General features: G+C 35.7%; 1 protein-coding gene and 1 long non-coding RNA gene across 5 annotated transcripts in view; one reads left to right on the forward strand and one right to left on the reverse strand.

Moving 5' to 3' along the window:
- Positions 1-17,221, reverse strand: part of LOC105688081 — a 32,579-nt gene extending 15,358 nt beyond the window's left edge. For all 3 annotated transcript variants that reach the window (XR_007279695.1, XR_007279694.1, XR_007279693.1), the window contains exons 1-2: positions 17,085-17,221; positions 2,488-2,945 (exon numbers count right to left, since the gene is read on the reverse strand). This is a non-coding gene — a long non-coding RNA (uncharacterized LOC105688081). The remainder of the gene's footprint in view (positions 1-2,487; positions 2,946-17,084) is intronic.
- LOC105688079 (rho GTPase-activating protein gacZ) overlaps positions 1-19,550 on the forward strand; it is a 30,284-nt gene extending 10,734 nt beyond the window's left edge. For both annotated transcript variants that reach the window (XM_012404117.4, XM_012404116.4), the window contains exons 2-4: positions 7,655-8,511; positions 16,924-17,287; positions 17,432-19,550. In XM_012404117.4, coding sequence (XP_012259540.2) covers positions 8,271-8,511; positions 16,924-17,287; positions 17,432-18,740 — 1,914 coding nt within the window. In that variant the 5' untranslated portion in view covers positions 7,655-8,270 and the 3' untranslated portion in view covers positions 18,741-19,550. The remainder of the gene's footprint in view (positions 1-7,654; positions 8,512-16,923; positions 17,288-17,431) is intronic.
- The last annotated feature ends 4,287 nt before the right edge of the window (positions 19,551-23,837 follow it).

Genomic DNA, 23,837 nt, shown 5'->3' on the forward strand with positions numbered 1-23,837 from the left:
TAAATGGTTAATAATTTTATCGACGATTAATCCATTTGATTATTTAATCATTTAATTATTTACCCAGTCATTTTGGATTCGATTTTATTTCCTTTTTCTATTTTTCTTCATTGGAATATATATGTATATACAGTATCGGATCTGTGACGGATGAGTTTTCCGCGGTTTGTAGGAAAAAGTAAAACAGAAAAAACCCCTGAAACACCAAAAAGAAAAAACTAAATCTCAACGTATCATGTATCCTATGTATATATAAGTATACGATATAAGCTATCTGCAAACACCCGCGCAGCCATTTTATTTTCATTCTATTTTTTATCATTCTATTCTATTTTTTTTTTCTACTTTTTTAAAACCGTGCTTCCATCTGCCTGTATACACATGGGTACGTGCACGTGTTATAAACAATGAGACCCGAAACTAACCGGATTTAGTTCCGTAGACCAGGTATGGCTTTTTATAAGATATGGAGGGTTTCTCTCATGGGGTTTCCGGAATATACTAGCGCGTGTTCGAGGATGCAAGTGTATGGATAGAAAAAAAACTAGAAGAAAAAGAGTATGAGGTATCTAGAACGAAATGGTCGTGTCTTTGCTGACGGCGAAGAAAAACTTGAGCGTTGGAATTTTTTTTTTTTTTTTTGTAAAATAAATGATGGAAAGTATGAAAAATGAATTTTCAACCGAACATACGGCGGTTTGTCTTTGCGGTTATTTTTCGTAACTAGAATTAGACCGATGGTAAATAACTTTATCGCGTTAAATAATGTTAAGCTAAACACGTATGAGGCTAGAAGTTTCTTCACCGAGAAAGTTTCTTTGCTATTATTCTTTTCTTTTCTTTAACATTGAATTCTTATATTAAAGTTGAATTGAGATTGTCAATTTTATAACTTATCCATTTCTTTTATGCGCTTGTTTTTTTTTTTAGAAATAAAATAAGAAATTTTTCTCATTCAATCAGGTTGCGGTTCTATTTCTTCTCTGATTTCCATAAATATATGTATACGAGACGAATATCTGAATAGAATTGAATAGGGGTAAAAACTTGAATCGAAAAAAAGAAATAACAAAAAAAAAAACCGATTGAACTACCATATTACGTACGTACATCGTTGATACATATTTATATTTTTTTTTACGTCATTAATAATGATACCGAAGAAAAAGAAACATTATTTATACTTTTATTCCCCTTGTTATTGACGCCCAATCTTCAAATCGATGATAGACCATAGCTTAAATATTTACAGGTTCAAAGATGAATCTTGAACCATAGATTGAACCGAAATTTCTACGCCTGAGAGACCAGGAAACATTCTGTAGCGTTCGTGGTATTTTTCGTATTATAAATATTCCAAAGTATGTATGTGAGATCGAAAAGTGAAGAGAAAAAATTGTCTGAAAGTATTGAGAAAACGAAAAATAAAAATGAACAATCCAGCACTGACGGAATTTAAAAGAATCGATTATCAGGATCTAGCGTGTAGATCATTTGGATTAATAATATTCTCACGTCTTCAAACAATATGTTCTTCGCGAGCACCATAGAGCCACTATTTTCGTTTCACTTATAATACGTGTATTCGAATTATTCGTACTGCGTTACATGACGTAACTCGAAAATATGAGAGCAGAACAAAATGGCATACACCAAATGGTAAATCGTATTGCGCACTTGAGTACCGAGAGACCAAAACACTTGAGATTTTTTCTAAAATAAAGCGAATCTTCGGCGAATGAATCTCTACAAACGAGACACCCTGTACGCAATAAAAGGCGTAACGTTATTCGATAAAATATTATATTCATAAATGGAAAATACCGGATGTACTTTCTAACGGTTTTAAAATACGAAAAGTCGTAAAAAAACGTTATTATCATAAAAAATAAAATACATCTATGCCACTTAATTGGATCTTTTTTTGTTGCTCTTGTTTGTCTCTACATCTTTTTGTTGTATCTTGTTTCTTTTCACAAATCGCGGTTATCAATCCTCATGCAGACGGGTATCGTCAACATTATTATAATGTGAAGGTAAAACTGATTTGCATGACGAGTATATCTCTCTACGTGTCTCTTACAGTACATGTCTCACTTGAATAAGCGTATACATGCATATCGGTTTACCTATACATATTTGCGTTGATAAACGCCTGGAATACCGATAGACGCCTAGTTTTTAGTTCGCGAAAGAATTCTCGCTATGTTTTCATTCAAACTTTAAAAAAAAACAAAGCGAAACTTTATCACCCCGCGGTCCCTGCTACCTGCCGCCGATTCGCAATTATTTCACTCGAATAACTTACACGTGCTCCACGTATCGGGTGTCCCTGTAAGTATTTTGAAAGAGAAGAAAAAAAGGAAAAAATAGCCCATTTCGGAACACGAAGGTCGCCGATCGCTAGAACACAAGGATAACGATAAAACAAACGAAAAGATAATCTGAGATTCCTCGAAATTGGCGTGCGAATGAAAAATTATTTACCTCTATGACGAATAGGGAATCTCTCGTCGGATGTTGTTCTGGTGTCCGACGATGAAAAAATGGGTAAAACCATGGTGTTCACCGTTGGTTATGGTTGAAAACCACCACCATAGTTGCCACGCGGCCGCAACATCTCCGGCAGAACTTAATGACTGCAGGAGGAATAGAGCCGGAGCTGGGCAGAAGGGACGCTTTGCTCTTTCTATGGTCGCTAGACTCCACGGAGATGGCAATTACAGTGGCAAGATCCTAGATAAACAACTCCTGCCACCACCGGCTGAATATCAGCCGTGAGAACGACGGTGCTTTTGCTTCTTCTTCTTCTTCTTCTTATTCTTTGATTTGGCTTTTTCTATCCTTTTTCCTTTTTCCTTTTTTTTTTTTTTTCTTTTTCTTCCACTTCTGTAACCACGTCAAGTTCCTCTTCCTTCCTCGCGAAGTTGCACACCTTCAACAGACTATTAAATCGTGCATTTTTATACTCCGAGCGCTAAGGAGGGGGAAAAAAATAGAGACAGAGGGGTTGATCGACGTGCGACGATGCGTACCAGAAGAATTGGAAGCTTTGCAAATCTCGGTACTTTCGCGAAAAGGAGCTTCCAACTTTTTGCCAAAAGCTCGATACATTTTCACATCGATCTCGTAACCCGCACCTCAAAATAAATAAAAGACGAGAATACGAGATTCAAATTTCTTTCAATAAATTTAACGAACACCTCTGATAACCGCTCTGCGATGAAAAGGTAAATCCGATCAAGCGCCTCGCGCGTTACGTCCGATAATAACCAGCTCGATATCGTATGTAGATATATCGATCTCGATGCTGGTGATCTTTGACTTTCTCTTTAACGCAAATGACTGATCTTTTCTGACCGTATTTTATCAATTATGTACACGTACGTAGGCACCGGACACAACTGGGCCGTGGCTAACGTGGCCAATGCTAATGGTATAAGTATTGTAATATAGTCTACGTGCTTCGGTGTTTTTTTTTTTTTTTTTTCTTTCATTCGCCGCTTATTCTTTCTTACTTTATTCAATATACACCAACTATATTACCTATCCCCTTCATTTTCTTTTTACAATCTTATTTTTAACGATCGTACCACAGTCGTACGAAACCTCTGAAGGTATATTTCTATTGCCGATCGATAGAGAGTGGATTTTTATGTGTGTATCGGATCACCGAAACTAACGAGGGGAAAAGAAACACGTTATAAAAATATATCGGTCAATCGATAATACGAGAATTTTCTTCTCTTTTTCTTCTCTCTTTTTTCGTTTGCTTTAATTTCTACGCTCTTTTGCTCCTTTCTTTCACGCGGTACGAAATCGTCAAAGTATAACAATAGACGGAGCGGGAAAAAAGTTTTCGAACAAAAAAAAAAAAAAAAGGAAGAACATTCAAAAGAGAGAGAAATTATTGCTGCTCAGCCTTTACTCTATTTCTTGATACAGTTTTTTTTTCTGTTTTTCTTTTTTTATGGAAGTCATTTAATATTATACATATGTACACGTGACAATTGCGGGGCGTTGACTCCGGATACTTTCGCCACTTTCGCATGTAGAGCAGCAGAGAGTAACAACGTATGTACAGTCAACTGTGCATACACATAGTCGATTTCAATATCCTATGCAGATAATCTCTATTTGTATGAAAAAAAAAAAAAATACATATATATATACGAATAAGTAGTTAAAAAAAAAATAGGAAGAATATAACGCCGTACGAACATGCAACGAAAAAATTTGCATATACATATACGTGTATCTGCAGTTATCTCCTTACGTAGAAAATATCCATATAAATATTTTTATATATTATACACATGTAAATTATAACGAAACCGCGATATTGGAATGCATATATAATAAATAATCTACAATTAATTAATTTTTCATTTCACAAAACTCAGTATAATAATTAGCTTACATACACGTAGGTATATAAGGAGCACCTCCCATGTACCCAGATAACTTTCTTCCAACGTCTCAACGATATATATATATATATATATATGTGTACGTATGATGATAATTAGTGGCACATTTTGCTGCGGTTCGAGTGTGATAAAAAGAAGAAAAAAAAAAAGAAAATTGAAATATAAATAAAATAATAAATGTAAAATAAGGAAAATGTAAAACGAGAGCGAATATCTTTGGGCGTGACGATATGATACACGGTGTACATCCATACTCATACGTAGAATATAATAAAACGTGCGCAAGTTCGAATAACCAACGATACAGATGAAAAAAATAAAGATCAATATTTGCGCTCGTATATTTTTACACAAATCGGTATGGGTATTAATTTTGAACACCCACATGTTTAATCAGTAGCAGCTCTAATATAGGCGAAGGAATGTACAACAATCGACAATAATTATTACAGATAAAAAAAGAGTGAGAGAAAACACGGGGAACGTGATCGATCATATGATCTACAGTAAGCGTATTAAACACAGATGCCGTAAATGTATGTATGCACTAAAAAAATCAAGATAGAAAAGATAGAAAAATCTTTCGTCACTGAGATGTAATATATATATACAAATATATAGGTACGTGGTTATAAGTGTAAAAAATATATGTTATAATATCAGTTTGTTCAATGCGACGGTGATGACCTTGTTACACGTTATATTATACGTATAAATATCTGTGTGTGTGTTATAAAATTTCGTCAATCATTTACCTGCGAAAATGGCGACCGAGACCTCTGTATCATTGAGTCAGAAAATACAGTGACGTAATATCTCGCAATAAAAAAATGAAAGAATAAAAAACGGTGAGGTGCGTTTCACGTGACCGAACAACAGGTGTACGGATCTTTCGGGCTCGGAATTTGAAAATCTTTTTTTAAATTCGAAATTTGCGACGAATTTTGGATCTTTTTTTTTTTTTTTTTTTTGTTCATTTTTTACTATCGTTGGGGGAAAAAAATACAACCGAAAATTGAATCATTCGTTTATTTGTATCTGTGTTTTCTTCTTTCTACGATCGAAATGAGAGTAAAAATCGCGCATATATGCATATATGGGTATAATATAACGGATCTTTGCGCAAGTAATAATTTCTCGATACCTTCGATGTATGTACATATGTGAATTGCCGCGATATGTACAGCATAGGTACATATATATATATATTTTTATTGTACCTATATACTTTATGGTTTATGGAGTTTCATGGAGACCGATCACGAGGATCCACGCGATTTTTCCATGTGTTCAACTTACGGTTCGCGGTCGTTCGATCGTTCGCGCGTGACGTTGTGGGCACGCAATATATAAGTCCATGTATCTATCTATCCCACACCTTTCCGATGTATAATACATAGAAATAGAATATCAATAAATAGGTCAGGTTTGCGGAGTAAAAGTAGGTGCAACGATACTGAACCAACATAATAACGTATGTATATGAATGCACAAGTCGAAAACGAACTACGCAAACAATGTGTCAATTTTCTAATTGGATGACAAATTGCTAAGATTTCGAAAGAGAAATATCTTCTATTTTTTGTCAATCGCAATCAAGCTTCTTCCCATCTATTTTTTTGTCTATTTCCTTTTTCGAACATGTGAACGTGCAGATTCAACGCGTGAGTACTGAAGAATACCCCGCAAGATTCTTCGGCGAATGATAAAACTCTCCGCGAGCCGTACGCAATGAGTAATTTTCATGACCACGCTTGGAAAAATGGAATGAAAATATTCCGCGACAATCGCGGTCGCATAACCGCGCTTCATATCGGACTTGGAGATTTTTCAGATTTTTTTTTTTTTCTTTCTTCTTTCTCTCTCCTCTCTCTCTCTCTCTCATATCCAGAGTAATATCACAATGCTTTTATTGACACATAAATGTTCTGTAACACGTATACACGTATATATTTATATGGAATTCGCGAGACGTGTGTTTCATAAATTTGAAGTAATCGTACACGCGTGTCAAGGATTGTGCGAGGTTTTTTTTTTTTTTTTTTTTTTCTCCTTTTTCGCACGAGAATGAGTATTTTTTTTTTTCCCCCATACCGACGAGCGTGTGTACAGGTATACCGATGACCGATGTGTGTTATACTAATTGGAAAATTTGATAGATTTTTACGTAACTTTACGTACGCGTGAGATTTCGTTTCTTTTGATTCAGTTTCCGGAAGACGAGAAATATCACGTACAGGTAGATACGTATGTATGTAATCGAGAATGTACATATGTACGTACGTTTATATTTATGTAGGTGAATTTATTCGCACTTGCAATAAAGTTACGTGTCTCGTTGTCGGTCAGAGGCTCGTTAATATTTTACATGTGTACGTCTGCGTATAACGCAGTACATACAAATATATCGAAAAATAATACTCAAATTTTACGAGATGTATGTGCCTCGTACATGTACGTATAGCTATTAATGAGTCTCTTTCTGCCGCAGCCCAGAAAAAAAAATAAAATTAAAAATAAAATAAATAAATAAATATTACAGTTACGTAAGAAAATCAATTGCACGATAGCCGATGAGGGTCAATGAAATTTAACGATTGGAAATTTATAAATACGAAGAACGAAGTTACGATGGGAGAAAAAAATTGAAAAAATACCCATGTGCGTGCATTGAAGGAAGAGGTGTATACGTGTAATCGATTTGTTTGATTTATTTTCGAAACGAGGAAAAAATTCAACATGGAATATAGGAGTAAAATTTACCCGCTCTTTATAAGTTTTATTCGAACAGGGCAACGTTAACTCATAACCGTCATTGATTTCCGGTAGAAAACCTCATTCGTGTATAAATCGTTTCCGTTTTATACGTATGTGCGTAGAAGAAACTTGATAAGAGTGATATGTAAACGGTTTTCATTATGTTTTATAATATCACAAGTTATTCACGTTAAAATCTTACACACCACGAACTGTATTATAATTACTGTTAACAACAATCATCCGTCAGACTAATTATACTCGTGTTTCTTTGTTCAATTGAATTATGAATAAGCTACTGGTAGCGCGAATGTACGTTCGAAGGCAAAAGAACCAATCGTTTTTCGATCGATTCGTAGGGCAAGAAGAAAAAAGACGTTGTATACCGATCCGCGTAATGATTCGCACCGACGTATAATTGAAACTATTTATTTAAAATATTCGTTTTTATTTTTTTTTGTTTCCAGATTCACACTCGTCAAGCTTTATCATCTGCGGTATCAAACGGCAGCCGTGTGTGGAATGGCGATTTAAATATCCCTGCGAAATTACATCACGGGGCGAATCTTTGAGGATCGAGGATAATTATTTAATTGACAAATCGTTAATTGAAATAAATTTAGATCTGCCGCGAGAATTCTGGAATCGTTTTCGCAACTCGTGGGGAAGAATTCATTTTTCGCACGCGAATTTCGCTCCGATTCTTTTTACGTGCGAAAAACAGAATCGTCGCGTGAAAATGTTTCTCATCGGTGATACGAATAAATGAGTGATCGTACGCGCGTTAAAATGTGACATAATAATTGTTCGATCGAAGAATCGCTTTTTCATTGATCTTCGCCATGGATGAGGTGAGAGTCGTCGCTGATTGATCAGAAAACCGACTGCACGGCGGCTTAGAAAATTCGGAGAAACCGTCGGAATAGACACGGAAAAAGATATTAAAGAATTTTAGCGTTTGAAAGGAGAGAGAATATTTGAGAAAATAAACTCACGTATCCTGAGAGGGAAGAAGTGAGACAAGAAAAAAAAAGGAAAGGAGAGAAAGAAAACGATCGATTCGAGTGAAACGTCGTTTTCGTCATGAAAATGATAAGCGACGTAGTGGCGGCGGTACCGGTTGAAGATGGTTCGCAATCATCGAGTACTTCGACGTCAGGATCATCGACCAGCACGAAAGAATTCAGGGAAAGGACACTGAGATCCATAAAAAAGGGTCTCGGGAAACTTTGGAGAAGACACAGAGGAAATGTTTCGATAACCGAATACGACCCAAGTTACAAAGTCGCCTATCTGGGCAACGTACTTACTGGATGGGCCAAAGGTGAGTTTCGATCGATCGATTGATGATACTTTTTTTCCCCCGCTCCTGAATCAGTTTCTCCAAGAGAATCGATGTTTTCTCGCTTTTTCTCTGCCTTTTCTCGAGTGTAAAAATGACGATTGATTTTTATATTTATGCGATATCACGATCGGTAGTGTACTTGCGATGTTGTAATTTAATTCGAATCACGCGCGCCCGAGTATAATATTATAATTATAATTAAGCACGTGTGTTATACACGCAGACTGCATAGTTCTTTGCCGATCGCAGAAGCGGAAGTACGCAGCAGACATATGATCGTTAATTGAACCGTGCGCGTGCAGTTATTTTGTCGAATGTCCAATTGTCGCTTTACCTGACCACCGTGTATGCATATGTATGTACATAGCGGTACGTATGTACCAACGTAACGAAATACGAATATCAAGAGTCGCTCTATATGTATAATTGCAGATATGCTGCACTCGCAATAAACGCATTGGTACAATATCGAAGAAAAAAAAAAAAAAAAAAAAGAAAAGAAACGAACCAGAAATAACAAACAGGATCTGGATAATTCATTCTATCAAAGATTACTATAAATGCATATGTAAATATATTCTTCAATTCTAAAAGTAAACGCGTTCAGAGAAATCGTGGAAATAAGGAATGCGCAGGTTGGAATATATAAATTAGGTACGCTATGTATAATATACATATTTTTTTCCAACGTCGTATTCACCGCGTTTCAGTATATACGTATACATACAGACCTACACGACGACGATGATGATGATGATGATGATGTTAACAATGATAATGATACTTTGAATCTAAATTCCTAAAATAAAATTTAATTCCCATACTCACGTGAAAAATTAAAATAGACCAAGTCCCCGCGTTTTCTATAGGATCGTATACCTGTTATTATTATAAGCTAAGACTATGCGTTCGTATAATGTAGTAATAAAAACGAAAATAACATATAGAATTGTTCAATACTTAAAAAATTTTTTCTAAAAAATTGACCACGCATCGTGTTCACTGCGGTACGTCGAACGCGGACATACGTGTGGTTGAAACTTTTTTTTTTTCCCCTCTTCTGGTGAAGATTTCAGAGACACGTAGGTACGTACCTACCCATACAATCATTTTTGATAGCCTGTGCAAATTCTTATGTAGAATTAATTAAACATGACGCACGTCGCGAATATTATATGGTAATAATCCAAGTTTCATGTCTCGTATAATGGGCATTATGATATACATATCATAAAAACTTTAATATGTAAATCAAACGATTGGATATCTACGGGGGGGGGGGGGGGGGGGGGGGGGGGGAAACGATTATTGAAAAAAAATATAGATGTGAGAAAAAAAAAAGAAAAAAAAAAAAATTTCAGTCAACATCGTTACATAGGTTTCTGAGTGCGTCAGAAAAATGTGGGGAGAGGGAGAGAAATACATGGATACCGCCATACATACCGAATATATGTATACGGGATTATATGTAATATTCGGTGTTCTATCTTATTACCTATGAATTATACGCCAAATTATCGCGAAATATTGACATAGGTACGTAAATACCTCATTCAATATGATACACTTGAATTAATTCTTTAATATTTATATAATCCTTCAAGACGAATATTTTATTATAACATGCTATGAGATTTAGTTGTGAGGAAGGAAAGTTTCTAATTTGCGCAAAATTCGTTTATATACTCGTATACGTATCTACTTATGCTTTATGTTATAATTGCTGTTTATATATACCGATACCATATGCACGGTGTGTATATTCGCTGGTAACATGCGAATCTTGAATTTTTTTTTTTTTTCAATTCTTTTTTTTTTCCGTCTACTCTTTCCTATCCTCACAAATCATTATATGTATACGGTCGTATCGTGGTACTTTATAATTCCCCGACATTATAACTTTTTTCGTTTTTAATTTTATACTATATGGTTTTAATTAAATTTCAACTCTGAATCTATGGGAATTTAAAAAAAAAAAAAAAAAAATGAATCCGACCTTTGACTCGTTCTCTTTTTCCTCATTATTTATTTCATATGTACGCGGTATGCGAAATTAATATTTCACGATCCGTTGGAATAAGAATTATTTTTCATCTACGATCATAATCCACATTCCCTTATTTCTTCTTCGATCCGAATCGGATATTACCTCCAATCTCAAACGACGTAATGATCGCGAGATATATGGTAAAAAAATATAAGCTCTCAAAGTTGGTTTTCAAAATTTTTCCGGTTTCTCGCGTTCTGACATTGATACTTCATTTCTATCGATTTTTCGGTAACGTTGAACGCGCACTTATCGTGTATCCGTTAATTTTTTTCTTCTTTTTTTTTTCTTCTTCTTCTCTTTTATCGTGGACGAAACTGACGAATGTTGAACGAACGGAATGAAAAAAAAATCGAATACTTAGGATCGGTAAGCGCCGGAGAAAAATGCGAAAAATTCCGCGACCGATTGTAATGTAACCCTACTACAGTTCGATGACGATGACGAGGACGATACACGTTGATGATGACGAGGAAGAGAAATAACCGTTGAATTCTCGCATGCTGCCGCTTTTGCCGCACGTTGACCGGACATGGTCAAAGGCGTCGCCCCAGGGATCTCCTACTTTCTCTTGCGCATACCATCACGACGTTTACTTTATATATTACAAGTATACATACCGGTGTACATATAGTATACCGTATAACAAACCGCTTCGTGTACACGCGGTATATCGCCTGCCGCCGGTTCACGATGCTTCCGATAGCCTTCCCGACAGTTCCCGATCACGGAACGCATATAAGAAAAAAAGAAGAAAAATTAAAATTACAATAAAAAGAAGAGAGGAAAAAAATAAAGAAGGGAAGAAAGAAGGCATGTATACGTGCAGGTCACGCGAGGATATCGTGATTCTCGTAACCCGTGTATATGCTTTGCATGCTTGGCAAATTTTTCTGCTTTTTTTTTCTTCCACATCGCAAATCCTTGGTAAATTTAACGAGTACCGAGTTTACAATGAACAAAAATTACGACAATAATCGAGGAGAAATATGAAGTTTTTTTTTGTTTTTTTTTTGTTTTTTTTTATCGCCAATTAACGAACAACGATTAAAGAGAATTTGGGACTAAAGAGAACTTGAGAGAATCATGTTTTTCGTACAAGAACAATGATTTTATAGATCGCGAGGAAGGAACGCTCGTGGCGAACCGGTACCAAAATGGCGTCTGTTGTGTTCGCGCGTCAGACGCTCGCGTGTGATTCGGTTATTTAATTTTTAGTCAGCGACTCCGGGATCGCGATTGTATAAAATATATTTTACAGTCTTTTGAGATCCGTCTAATTGTAAGAGATGAGGAGGAAAGAAATGAGATGAAAAAACAAAAAAAAAAAAAAGAATGACAACGAAAAGGGAATAAATTACGTTGAATTTACGTAGGCAAGTGCAGAAGACGTGCAGTGACGCATTTATACAATATAATTCTCAAAAGTTTAACCCGCACGATCACACGGGACGGGAATCAGCATCGGCATAGCCAACAAACGGTGTTTCCAAGTTCAAGGCGTACGCGGCAATTTGTTCTAGTATAATATCGTTAACTTCCGACTGCTCTACAACCCGCGTTCGCACCAGATGGAGGACCGCAGCAGCAGCATTTACACTTTCTAACTTGATCGTTTAAAGTTTAACTGAATATATAACAACGATAATGATGATATTTTGCATATATTATAATGCGTACAAATATATGTACGTATATAGGATTTTAAAGTGAAACAATATACCGAGATTATAAAATTTTCAGCTGCTTCGGAGTTTTTTTGAGCTTTTTTTGTTTTCTTTAGAAAATTTTCCGGAAATAGTCTGAATATAAATTTTACAACGTTTTAAATAAAATTTGAAGGCAAGAAAAAAAAAAAAAAAAATCACGATAAACTCTAACAACTCGCACGCATACTACCATCCAAAAATATGATATACGATCCTCCGACTTCCCAAAATAAAATTGAAAAACGAACGAAATCAACATATTTTAATTAAAAAAATCTAATCGATCGATATTTCGAAAACGAACCTGTATACTGCTCATTTCAGTAGCATTGGAGCCACACAGACAACTTTTTTCTTTTTTTTTTTGTTGATTTTTTCGCAACGTCTCTCACAGAGTAGAATGTATAATGAAATAGGTGGCAAAAATTATCGTCGTCATTATTATCAATTTTTGTCGCGTCTTCGAACCTGAATTTTTTTTTTTTTTTTCTTTGCGATTTACTTCATGGATATTTTTTGTTTCCATCATCTTCCTGCATAGAATTTCCGAGTGAAAGACGCGTCGTCACATTTTTTTAGTCACGATTCCTGTATTATATTCCTGGTTTCGATTATTTATTTATTTTGTTTTTTTTCCCAAAAGTCATGAAATGTAAACGTTTCATATCATATTATATACAAATATGTACGATACGTAGATATGATACGTTACATACGTATCATACCTACTTGATATAAACACCAAGTTCACGACCATATGTCGCATTTTATCACCCTATATATATATATATATATATATGATACAAATTTTAAATATATAGTCACATCCGCTACGACGTCACACTACACATACCTATACTAGGTATATAAATATACGTATAGTTACATGTACGGTCTCACACCTTCAACAGACTCGTTAATAATTCACTTTAGCGTCAATATCAAGCTCGAAGGTGCCAAGGTCCTCAGTGCAAATATTAAGCTATATATAGATGAGGTTGGCTAGCCTATACATGTATGTGTAACATGCTGTTACGATAGCTTTCAATCATCTCTAACAAAATATTGGACCTTCCCTTCTTTTACGTTTTTTTTTTTGGTCCTAAATATCACGTTTTAATTAATGACTGCGACGGAGAGAAGAGATCGTAAAAACCGTTAAAGGAAGAGAATTTCCACTGCTCGATAAAAATTTTTACCGGGATAAATACATGAGATGCGTAATACTCGATCTCTGATTGAAGTTTTGTCTTTTACTTTTCACACAGTCTACACCTTCTTTCTATTTATTTTAACCTTGACTGCTCGAATTTCCTCGTCCATTGTTTCGATATAAATTATAATGATGATGACCGCGCGGTGAAGATTACGATCTAGAGATCATTTTCTCTCACGAAATTCCACAAAATTCCCCTCCGTTCGACGGCCAATTACATAGGTGTATATACCTGTACTGCGATAACCCGAAGGCGTTAATCTTTTTTAGAAGATGCGAAAAAGTTGAACTATCGTCGCAGTTTTTTTTCGCTTTAATTTTTTTTTTTTTCGTCTTTCCCTCTGCCCTCTTCGTATCAAAAATTACTCCGAATTCAGAGAGCGATATATAATGATGAATGATAATCATCTGTCACAGAAAATTTTCCATTTGTAAAACGAATTGATGGTTATATAAATAGATCGAGTTGGATCAACGTGAAGAGAGAATGAAAAAATGGAAGGAATTTGATCACCATCATGTAAATTATACATATATAGTACATGTATCGTAATTGGCGTCACGACCAGATCGTTAATTCGTAGAATGGATAAATTTTTTCTTATTTTCAATATTTTTTCCCTCTCATATACATGAGGAGATTTTTTTTTTTTTTTTAAACGATATCCAAACTAGTTCGCAGAATCATGTAGATACCTATATACGTCTCCAAATTTTAATGTGTTATTAGGCTGCAAGCCGATAATTTTCGAAAACTGAAAACAATGTTATCTCCATCTACATATATGTATACCTGTACAATATACACTCGTTTATCCAAACTCGTGGCTCTAATTACCTAAATTTTTGTTATTATAAAAATCATTATTGAAGTATGAAAGACGCTTTTTCGAATCTCCGTTAGATATCGAATACATACATATATCTACTCACGTTCATTTCATCGTGATCAGCCTCCTTGCCAAGACAATGGCAAAAATTCAAAAATATTTAATCTCACAAGTTGGAAAATCTTCACGAATAACGTAAACCAGCAGGCCGATCTCAATTGTAATATTACAATATTCGTATCCTCGCAATCATCATCGTCATCGTCGGTTATTATTATAATCATTATTTTCTTACACTCGGCGCGATATCGATGTATAGTATATCCTAGTTGACTGCATGTCAACTTTGTTTTATAAGTAATACCCGTATAGCTGTAGACGTGAGTTTTGTGTTTTATCGGTTCAAATTACTGGGTATATAAATTTTCTCGTTTGCATGATGTATACCTGTATAAGTCGACGTTGATTTTTTTTCTTTTATTTCAACTTTATTTCTCGCATATCAAACTACTTGAATACATCGTATAAAGTTTTTTGTGTCCATCCTTCTCTTTTTATTTTATCCAATTTCGTACGGCGTATATGTATATATTTTTTTTTCTCTATCATTTTTTTTATTAGCGTTCTTCCAACAACGGAAATATGATAGACATCGATTTATCTATATATCCGCGAATAAAAATCGTGTATCTACGCAACGAAATACGACGCGAATTTTTTTTTTTTTTTTTTCTCTCTCTTCTATCATGCATTTTTATTTTACAATCTATTTTCCGATATCAACCGCACTAACGGATGTGAAATTTGAGAGTCTATGAAATTTTTGTTGTTAACTTTTGCACGGCACACGTAAATGAATTCTAATAATTTTTCCGAAGTCACGCCATCCGCAAAATTTTTCCTACCATCATAATATATCATAGGCTGCAGTGGATGTAATTGTTTATCGCTATCATGTTACGCTGTTTTTTTCGCTTCATGTGCAACAAGACGCATGCGGAACTGCATACGAAACAGACTTGTGTGCTGCTGTTGCATCGCGGCGTCTTTTTTTATTCTAATTTTAATTTTTCCTTCTTCCTTCTCATCTCTTTGTTTTTCTCATGGTTGGATAACCACCGGTATACACACATATTACCCAATCAGCTGTTATATTATTATACAGTGAAGTTGATAAATAGAAAAGTAGCTAGTTTTTTTTTTTCTTGTTATTTTCATTATTTTTTTTTTTCCATAAAGACGTTCCGTCGTTAATTGATATATATGTATACATACACGTACGCAGACGTATTATGTCATTAAGATGCGTGATGCTCACATGCTTTGTAATTATGCAATTGAATTTTTTTCTTTTTTTCTATTCATCAATTTTCCAATTCAGGTATTATTTGATTAATATTATCATGGTTGTTATTTTTATTATTATCATTTGCATTCACGACGAAACATTCTACGATATCGGTTACCTTTTGCAGTTCCTTCTTTTTCTGTTTCGGCTGTTGCACGAAGCGAACAAAAAAATAAAATAAAATTGCAAAGTAATTATTTCGACGAATGCAGAAAATCATTATTGTAATAATGTGAAACGACTTATGGTCAAAAAGACGTGATATTTACATGTAAATGTACGTGTCGTACACATGATTTGCATATGTAGAATCTAATGCAACTTTCGTTAGAAGATTGATAGATGCGATATCAAAGTTGATAGATTTCTAAACTTGGCCTCATTTCTATTACACATATCGACGTTAATCAGAAAATCAAGTGAGCATAATATTATAATAATGAATTTAACCGAAAAATTTAATTCGTCCGGTCGTCCTTCGGTTTTAAAGTTTCTCTCCACGATTCTTTCTCTCTCTCTCTCTCTCCGTCTACAGATACGATAGGCATAAATAATACACATATAATGAATATTATATACATATCCCTTATAAATATCGTACAACCCATTCGCTCATGATCGGTCTCATAAGCTGCTGCTGCTGTCTTATGAGAAATCATCGTTTGAATATCATGATTATTGGCATCGTTATAATACAGGTGGTTACTACGACAGAATCACGCCCGAAGCGTGGTAATAGAGTCGGTCAAAATATCAGCAATCGCTGAAAAAGGATGACCTCGGAATAATTATCGGCAAACGAAATGAAGTATATATTATTTTAATTTATTTTTTTTTTTCTCTCTCTCTCTCTCTCGACGAAGTCAGAATCTAATCCGAACACCTCGCGGCGTTACTCGGTTTTTTGCAATGCTTTTTTTACCCCTTCGAGTCGCGGAACTTCATCTCGAAGTAATACGATCATCGTCAATGAAATTTGAAGAGGCAGAAATATCGTGAGTTGTAATCACGAAATCTTGAATAAAAAAAAGAAAACAGACGGAAGTTACAACGGGTCCACCGGATTTGCATTTTATATCCGAGCTCGAATAAAAATTATTCGAAATTTTCGGATGAAAGTTATCCAGAGATTTTCTTCTGTTCATTATATACTGAGGAATTTCCGTGGCTAATTTTCACTTCGTATAATCGAGGAATTATACGAATAAATTAATCGATCTTATATACTTTGAATATTCCAGGTGACGGTTGCGTCGAAAAACCAGTAGCTACATTATGGCGGAATTACGTTGGAAGTAGTCGACCCGATGTGTCGATGCGATTGACCGTCACTTGCGGCGGATTAACAGCGACCACCAGAGACCACGGATTAACCGAATATTGGGCGCACAGAATTACTTACTGCACAGCTCCGGTATCTCATCCTCGTCTAGTCGTATGGGTTTACAGACACGAGGGCAGACGACTCAGGCCTGAACTCAGGTGTCACGCCGCACTGTGCTCAACCGAATCCACCGCTAGAAGACTCGCCTCCACCCTCAACGCCAGGCTGCAACAAGCATTGATGGAATTCAGGAGGGACAAGGTCTCGAAACAAAACGCCAGGTGAATATCCCAAGTTTTCTCCGGTCGGACACGGGATGCGAAAAGTTTTCATTATGATTTCGTGGATGTCGAACACCCCCAGTTCCGTTTCCTTCGATCGCTTCTCGTTTTGTAATCTTTATTTCTCCCTCTTGTCGGTTTCAGACTTTCGTTGGCGAACGCGGTTTATGAGAACCCGTCATTACCTCGTAGAAAAATATTGTTGAGCACAGGCGGACAGAATTATCGTCCGCCGTTGGAGCGTTCGAAGAGTGCTCCGAAATTGTCGGCGATCGAAGAGGACGCCGTGGCGGAGGAATTGGAACAGGCACGCCTCCTAGAAGAATTACGATCGTTGAGAAACGTGGCATGCAGTTGGCCGGATCAGGACGATTGGAGATTAGCGAGATTGGTAGAGGTGTTCAATCACGCCGGTAGTTCGGGTGAGTTCTCCGACGAGAACGGAAGCATATCGAGCGGTTGTGAAACGGCGAGTACGACGAACAGCGAAGAGAGGACGGGCGGCCTCGAAGATCACAGTAACAATTCGGACAACGAATCGAGGAGTCCGAGACGGGTGTATTTCTCCGACGAGACGATCGCCCGTCAAGGTATAACTGCGTTGGCGAGAAATTCGGACGGCTCGTCGAATTTCATAACTCGCATAGGAAGTCCAAAGTTTCTAGTCTGCAATTCGTACAGAAAACTCTACTCTATGCACAACGTTGATTCGGACGATCAAACGAGTCAGGAGATGTTCGACTTTGAAGATTCCGAGGATTTTACCGAGGAGGACATAGTCGATTGTAGTCCAAGGGGTGAACATCCGAGGAGAGTCGAAGGAACGGAGAGACGTCTGAAAAGGGCCGATACGTTTCCGCCGCCGATGAGTAATCTGAATTTATTGGAAGATGAATTTTCCACACTGGATGCCCTCGACGAGGAAGCCGACAGCGACGAGAGCGGATACGTCGAGGCACCGCCGAAAATCGTCTCGCTGCAGGACAACAATAACGAAGTCGATGATAAGAAATCGGAATCGGAAGACGTAGACAAAAATACCGCAAACAATAACAACAACAATAATTGTTGTTCAATGAAACCGAAGAGGGTGAATAATTTGACGGACAACACGAATAGGGTGAATAGTAATGGAAATAATCAACAACAGCAAATTACGAACGAAGAAGAAAATGATTTCGTTAATGCAAGTTCACCTGATCAATGCCACGACGATTCGAAGGGTTCCTCCATATGCCCGATATCTGAAACAATTAAAAAATTTGCTAACGCATCGCTAAAGACTTCAAAATCATTAGAAATATCAACCAACAATCGTTTAAAAGCTTTCACCAATCTTAAATCTTCGAAATCATTCGACAACAGTTCTATCAGCAAAGATCAGGAAGCTATCGAATCGCCCAGTCTCCATCAAAGAAAGCGGCTTCTCGCTCAGCAGGGTGTAAAAGTTTAATTATTACGAGCTCATTAAAAACTAAATATAAATAAATGAATAAATTAACTACCTGTTTAATTGGTGTATGAGATCCCATACATTTTATATATTTATAATAGGTTCGGCGTGAATAAGTTTTTGCACTTTCCTTTTTCTTTTTTTTTTTTTCTTCTTCATTCATATTAACATCACGCTTAAGTCACTCGTTGAGTTCATTCTGAGTAGAAAAATAAGAGAGAAAATTAAAGAAAAAAAACAAAACAAAAAGCAACCATTATCGTTGTAACGTATCATTGCGTAGAGAATTTTAAATGAAAACAAAAAAGACAAAATAAGATAATATAAAATAAATCTATCTCATCACCATGGAGATTTTTATCTTGACGTTGAAAAGCATGACGTGTATAAAGTATTTTTTACTATCACTAGATTTTCATTCCTTTTTTTTTTCGCAATGGGATATAAATCGGAGTCGTCGAATGATAGAGTGTGATAATGATAATGATACCAATAACTTAATCAAATTTGGAAAAGAAGAGAATCCTTTTTCCTCTCTTTTTTCGAGGGATTCAACAACTCTTCGAGGATTTCATTGCACCAGAATTTCTGCAGACGTTATGCGTTTTCGATTGAACGATTACCTGTACCTACGTTATACTGTAGACATTATAGACGTACACGAGTATCAGTATATCATTACGAATGGTCGTAATATTTTCATCATAAGCTCGGTAATTGGAATATCTTTCTATAGTCATAAAATAAGATTTATGAAAGACACAAAAAAAAAAAAGCAAACAAAAAAAGAGAATTCATTGGCTTTATCTTGGAATTTGAATAGTTAGTTTTATCATCATTATCATTATCACTGTTTTATTGACTTTGTATTATTTTTGTTGTTGTTGTTGTTATAATTATTGGTTTAAGAATCGTATCTGCTACGCATAGTAAATGTACGATATTAATCTTTCGTTCAAGATTTAAAGACAAATACGATAGACGTACGAACATAGGTATACATGTACCATATTCGCGAGAATATTGTTACTACGATTGTCGTTATTATTATTATCATCTATTATAATTGTCATTATCATTGTCACTACCATTATTAATTATTGATGTTGTTACAATTGTCAGTGAAGATTATAGTTCAACGTATTACTTGTTGTAAGATAATGGTAATATTGGTATAAAATTGACGATGATGATATTGACTAATAATGTTAATTGGTTATAATAATATTAATGATAATAACGATAACGTATCGCGAGAAGAAATGATTTTACATGTAAATGTAGATATTGTTGAAGTGCAAAGTATACGTGCATAAAAAAAAATGCATATATCTCTGTACATGATGTTTGCACATATATAAAAATTTGAATGATATTTAACTATAACCATTATGTATTATGTAATAATTATTATTACGATAAAGATGTGTATGGAGAGATATACAAACAATATGTACTACATATACACAGAAATATATATATATATATATATATATATATATATTGTATATATATATGATAGTGAAAAATAAAAAAGAAATGAAACAAAAGTTTTCAAATTTCGCTCACTTTGCTTTCCCTTATCAATTAATTATCATGCTAATGTGATTTGTTCATCATTTCTCTAATTCAGCTGCAGGTTTATTCACACACCTATGTACAAACGTACGTGTGTGGCACGTTACGTGCAATGTTTATAAACGGTAAGTTTATGCCGTTTATTTATAGTAAGATAGGTAATATCGACGTAGGTATATTATTGCGGATACCACGCTATAGAAAAATCAAAGGTCAAAATCATTATTGCATTATTGGACGCGCGCGAATAAGTGAGCGAATAAGTGAGATAATGCAATATTGGTTCTTATATATATAGAATTTTCTGGCAAATTGTATACATATACGAGCAGAGTTACGCTATTATTACACGGGAAATAAGACGAACGATATTTCAATAGTAAGAAAAACTGGTAGACATTGATTTAACACGCTGTTACATACACGCGCATGTATGTGTATCAATTTGTCGTGATACTGCGCAAATATTATTCATATGAAATATTATAAACATCGCCTCGCACCGTTGTTTCTTTTTGCACCTCGTACGCGAAATGTGAGACGGCGAAAGAATTGGAGAGAAAAAAAAAAATTCAATTAAATCATCTCCGAACTCGCTACGACTACACATCCAATCGAGATGTCTCGAGTTACCTGCTCCAAAAATTAAAAGATTCGCCTCAACCCGATCGATCGAATCGATAGACCAATTTTGGCATTAGAATTCCTGTGCTAAAACGTACACAGGAATACTAGAGAAAGAAAAAAAACTACGATCGATTTCTGGCTTTAAAATCGTAGGCGACAGTCTCAGTATTCTTGTGATTTTTGGAAACAGAAAGTAAAATTTTCTAGCGTTTTGTGAGAAAAAAAATAATCAAAAGAACGTGGAAATGAAAAGCTCGTAATGCGGAAAACGTTTATTTCCACGAAACTGTGCAACGATTTCGTTCTTCCTACCTATCCACATGTAATGCGAATCGTATGGAGACCATCGTTTCCGCATATTCAGGTCGATCAATACTCTTCGAATTGTCCAAGTCACGCGAGAGCATTTCTTATACATTGTTGAAATGATATCAATTCGCAAAATATTGTAGCAGTGAAATCGATCTATTTGATAATGAAATTTTTATTTCGCTTTTCTCAAACTGTCAATACTTCACATTTCTGTTTTACTGGTCCTCGTTAGCGCAGAGAACATTATTTTCGATTCGTATGAGGGAAAAAAAGAATAAATAAATAAATAAATTAAAATCGAAAATATTCATTCAGAAAAATTTAATTCTTCTATCCACGATTTCCCGACCGTCGATAAAAAGATTTTATAACAAATTCGTGTAGCTTCGACGTAGTTTATAAAATTTATTACAGATAGCAGCAGTAACAATAATCCGCGAACCGCGGTCGCCATTTTTTTGTTTGAAATTTGTCGAAAATTTCAATATTTCGCGTTCATCATCCGACCTCTCGGGCAATTATCCGTTGAGAGAGAGCTCATTGAAATTCAAATGAATTTTCATCCCTCAATGATAACTTGCGAGGAAATTTCAAAATCGAAGGCGATAAAAAAATAAACTGATAGGGAGAGCATGAATATTTTACACCGTCTACTTTTCACCTTTTGTATTTGATGTACGTTTGAAAAGATCCAACGAATGAAAAATCGGAGGGACCAAATCAATAATCAATGGAAAGAGACAGGGAATGAAAAAAAAATATTAAAGAAGAGAATACAAAAAAAAAAACAAAAAAACAACCGATCATGTAAATATTACGCTATGCAAATCAATGATTGTAATACATGTGTCATCGCGAAATGTAGGTATATATATGTATATGCTAATTACAACAATGAGTTATGTATATATATATATATTTTTATTTAAACAATAGCAATTATGTAAAATGTTTCGTAATAGGAAACTCGTGTGCAGCATGCCGAATAAAATAAAAGATTCCAAATCTATTTTATCCTACAATTCTTTTCTGCAATATCTCTCTGTTCGTTTTTCTCCAAAATTTGTCTATTTTTCAATAACGCAAATTCGATTACAACGGGATCACGCGCGTACCCGCAATTGGTCTGCAATCGTTGTCGGTTTTTTTCATTTTTAAAAACATTGAAAATTTTTTTTTTTTCTTCAGAACAAATCATAAGTCGCGCAACGTTCGCCATGCATCCGAGAACCGACTAATCATAACTTCGCGTAAATACGATCAAGTTCGTACTCGAGAATAAGATAGAACGAGGCGATACCTTACCTAATCCGAGCTTACTTCACTTCGCCTTTTAATTTAATTTACTTCTCTCTGCTCGTACTCAACTTTACCTCGCAACGTGAGCAAGATAAACAGAACTCAGGGAGGGGGGGAGTCAAGATCAAGGCGTCGCGGGGTCTTCGTCTCCTTCGACCGTACGGACGTACGTACCTGTTAAAAAGAACGCGCGCACGCTTAAGTTCACGTACAAATGTCCGTGGATATTCGTGGTCGAGGATATGCGCGGCGACGTCCGTAATATTACCGTGTGTGCGGCGCGTACACGATAATAATGTCGTGACTGTTCCGTATAGTATCGTATCCGTATCGTACGTATACCCTTACACTCTGCGGCGCGTACACGTGGACATTGTCACGTGTGCGTGGCCTACTAAGGCACCCGGAGAGTACGTGACAGGGCCGCCACGGACACCATCGCCGCGGTCTCCGATCGTGCGCCGATCTTTTGTGGTACATTTAAAAATAAAAATCCAAAGAATCGTGTCCGACCACTTTTGAGTAAAGGAAAAAAATAGATGAACGCCGGTGGTGAGGGAATAAAAATTTGCTAATCCGGGAACCCCTCGGAGCGCGCGGTGTCTTCTCACCCCTCACGATTCACATCGATCCTTATTACGCTCGGGCTTTGTCCTTTCTCGTTCTTTGTTCGGCTGCTTTTTATTCTTTCGACAATCTTTGGCTTCTTTTCTCTTTTTATCGAGATCATTATATCTGGCGAGTGTAACGATCGATCCTAATTCGGCGGACAGATTTAACAGATGTAGGTGTACATGCTCCGAAATTTATTCTTCGTGTTCTTGATCGTGGCATAGGTCTTTTTTCTTTTTACTTTTCTTTCTTTCTTTTTTGGTTTTGTTTTTTTGCTTTTTTGCAATTCGTGTAACGAAAGTAGCTCGCAGACGAGAACGTTGTCGAAATGGCGCTACTGTAATTTCGAACGTACACACGGTTATGCGTGATCGTAATCGATTATCGCTTTGAAAACTCCACCGTAATCGAAACTTCTTTTTACACCGTGAATCGAAAAATCCACGCCCCCAAGAACAGCGAAAATATATTTCCAAAATCAAATATGAATCGGAAGCAACGGAAGTTAGAAAAACGAAGCACAAGAATTTTCGCTCGATATTTCTCATTCCGTCATCTGGTGCGGATAAAAAAAAAAAAAAAACCATTTCGAAAATCGCGTTTCCGGTTTCAGGTGGATTTAGAGAATTCACGAACGATCGGTTGTTACAATTTTCCCCAGTGCGCGAG

Source organism: Athalia rosae, chromosome 7, assembly GCF_917208135.1.
Source record: "Athalia rosae chromosome 7, iyAthRosa1.1, whole genome shotgun sequence".
NCBI lineage: Eukaryota > Metazoa > Arthropoda > Insecta > Hymenoptera > Athaliidae > Athalia > Athalia rosae.